Raw genomic sequence first — 1807 nt, forward strand, 5'->3', positions numbered from 1 at the left:
CACCCATAATTTTTATGTGAATTCATCAACTTTCTGGTGTATTCCTATTACTTCCTTTCCTCTTCTCACTTTTTTTTGCACTTGCCATCATAGCTTAGTCATCACTTCAAAAGAAAAGAATTTTTAATCTTTAATGTCTATAGTGGTCAAGCACTATTATATATTACTACCAGAACCAAACCTGTGGGTGTTTAGGATAATCATAAGACTTTCACAATTATTTAATATTTTATTTCCTGTAACATTTAATATTTTGCACGTAATCCACAGCTTATTTCTGATAGGGTCTGTTCAGGTATCAAATGTCCCTTATGTTAACATTTTCTTTTATGAATCCATTAACCACACAATTAGGAACTACTGCCATCCTTGTGGTGTGTAATAAATGAAAGAAGATTAACAATAATTTTGTGCAGTAATGATCATGTATAACTTTGAACTTTCTACATTAAATGCTGTAAGCCACAGTTAATGACTTTATGCATCTAAAAAAGAAAATGTGTAATGTAACGTATTATATATATCTGCATAATACAGAAAAGGTTTAGAAAGAAGATTTTCAATATGAATTCTCTTTATTTTCCTTCTATCACTTATTCTAATAACTTACATCCATAAAGAAAAAAATATTATCTACTCTATGACATTCTATCAAAAATGTTATTTTCAGACTGTAATGTATAAAATATGAAAGAGACAATTTCCCATACAAAAATACAATACTAGAATCACACCATGACCTAGGGTTGTAAAGTATTACATAAAGAAATTGCAGAAAAAAATTCAAATTAACCCAGTTCTTGCAGGTGACCTCTCATTCCAAGACTCGAGAGAAACCCTGATGTTAGGTCACCTGGCTTCATGCGAGTTAAGGAGCGTGTTGATCAGGCGGTTCTTGATGGGTAGTCTGTGCAGGGCATCCCACATGTCGCCTGGGAAAATAAAAGTGTTTGGGTGAGAGAATGAATAATAAATCAGAAAAAGTATTGATATATAGAATTGCACACACCCTGAAGTATAAGAGTGTTCTTATGACTTACCCATACGATCTAAACTAACTTACTATTTATCAAAAAAAAAGAAAGAAAAATATATCAAATTACTGAAATCATAAAAAAACACTCCATTCTCCTTATACACTCACTGAGGGATCCTGAGAGACACTCCGTATGGAGAGCAACCAAAATGGTCTGTGCTAATCTGTCAAGGGAGGTGTTCACACTGTCATCATTTAAGCTGCAACTCCTTATTCTCTCACACACAGCATCTACTACACTGGTCACCTGTTTTGGGCATAACACCTGGAAAGAAGTGTGAAAATAAGAAAATTTGAACAGATTTTTGTTTGAAAAGAATGACTGAACAAATGTTAAAGGAATCCTAAGATTTGTTTATTAGTCTGTTTTAGTATAAAGTCATTTTCATGCAATTACATGAACTTCAAAAAGTGGACTAGCATCAAATTTCTTGTAAAATCTTATAGGGAAAAAAAATATTACTAACACTCTAATGCTATTCTTAAAACAGATTGCTCATTCTTAGAGGGAATTATTTAATGTGTACGAGTAATACGCATAAAAAGCATATTTACACAAAAAGGCATGATAATTAAAAAGAATGTAATAACCTTTGCTAAAGCATGGAAGCCTCAATATCGCTTGCTGCGGGACTACAAAACATTAAAATCATCAGGTAAAATGACCACAAACGTTGATTATAACAATGGTCTCATTTTATGAGTTACATCCTGAGCTTTGACAAGAAATTATGAATGATCTGTAACAATGTACTGATCTAGCTCTCTTGT

General features: G+C 32.3%; 1 protein-coding gene across 1 annotated transcript in view; it reads right to left on the bottom strand.

Annotated features, from left to right (window-relative positions):
- Nucleotides 1–213: 213 nt before the first annotated feature.
- The window catches only part of LOC119592888 (uncharacterized protein C7orf26 homolog), a 9098-nt gene continuing 7504 nt past the window's right edge, over nucleotides 214–1807 (bottom strand). Inside the window, exons 10-11 of the mRNA XM_037941781.1 lie at nucleotides 1145–1304; nucleotides 214–932 (exon numbers count right to left, since the gene is read on the bottom strand). Of these exons, the coding sequence (XP_037797709.1) occupies nucleotides 850–932; nucleotides 1145–1304 (243 nt within the window). The 3' untranslated portion in view covers nucleotides 214–849. The remainder of the gene's footprint in view (nucleotides 933–1144; nucleotides 1305–1807) is intronic.

Source organism: Penaeus monodon, chromosome 31 (genome assembly GCF_015228065.2).
Source record: "Penaeus monodon isolate SGIC_2016 chromosome 31, NSTDA_Pmon_1, whole genome shotgun sequence".
In the NCBI taxonomy this organism is placed as follows: domain Eukaryota; kingdom Metazoa; phylum Arthropoda; class Malacostraca; order Decapoda; family Penaeidae; genus Penaeus; species Penaeus monodon.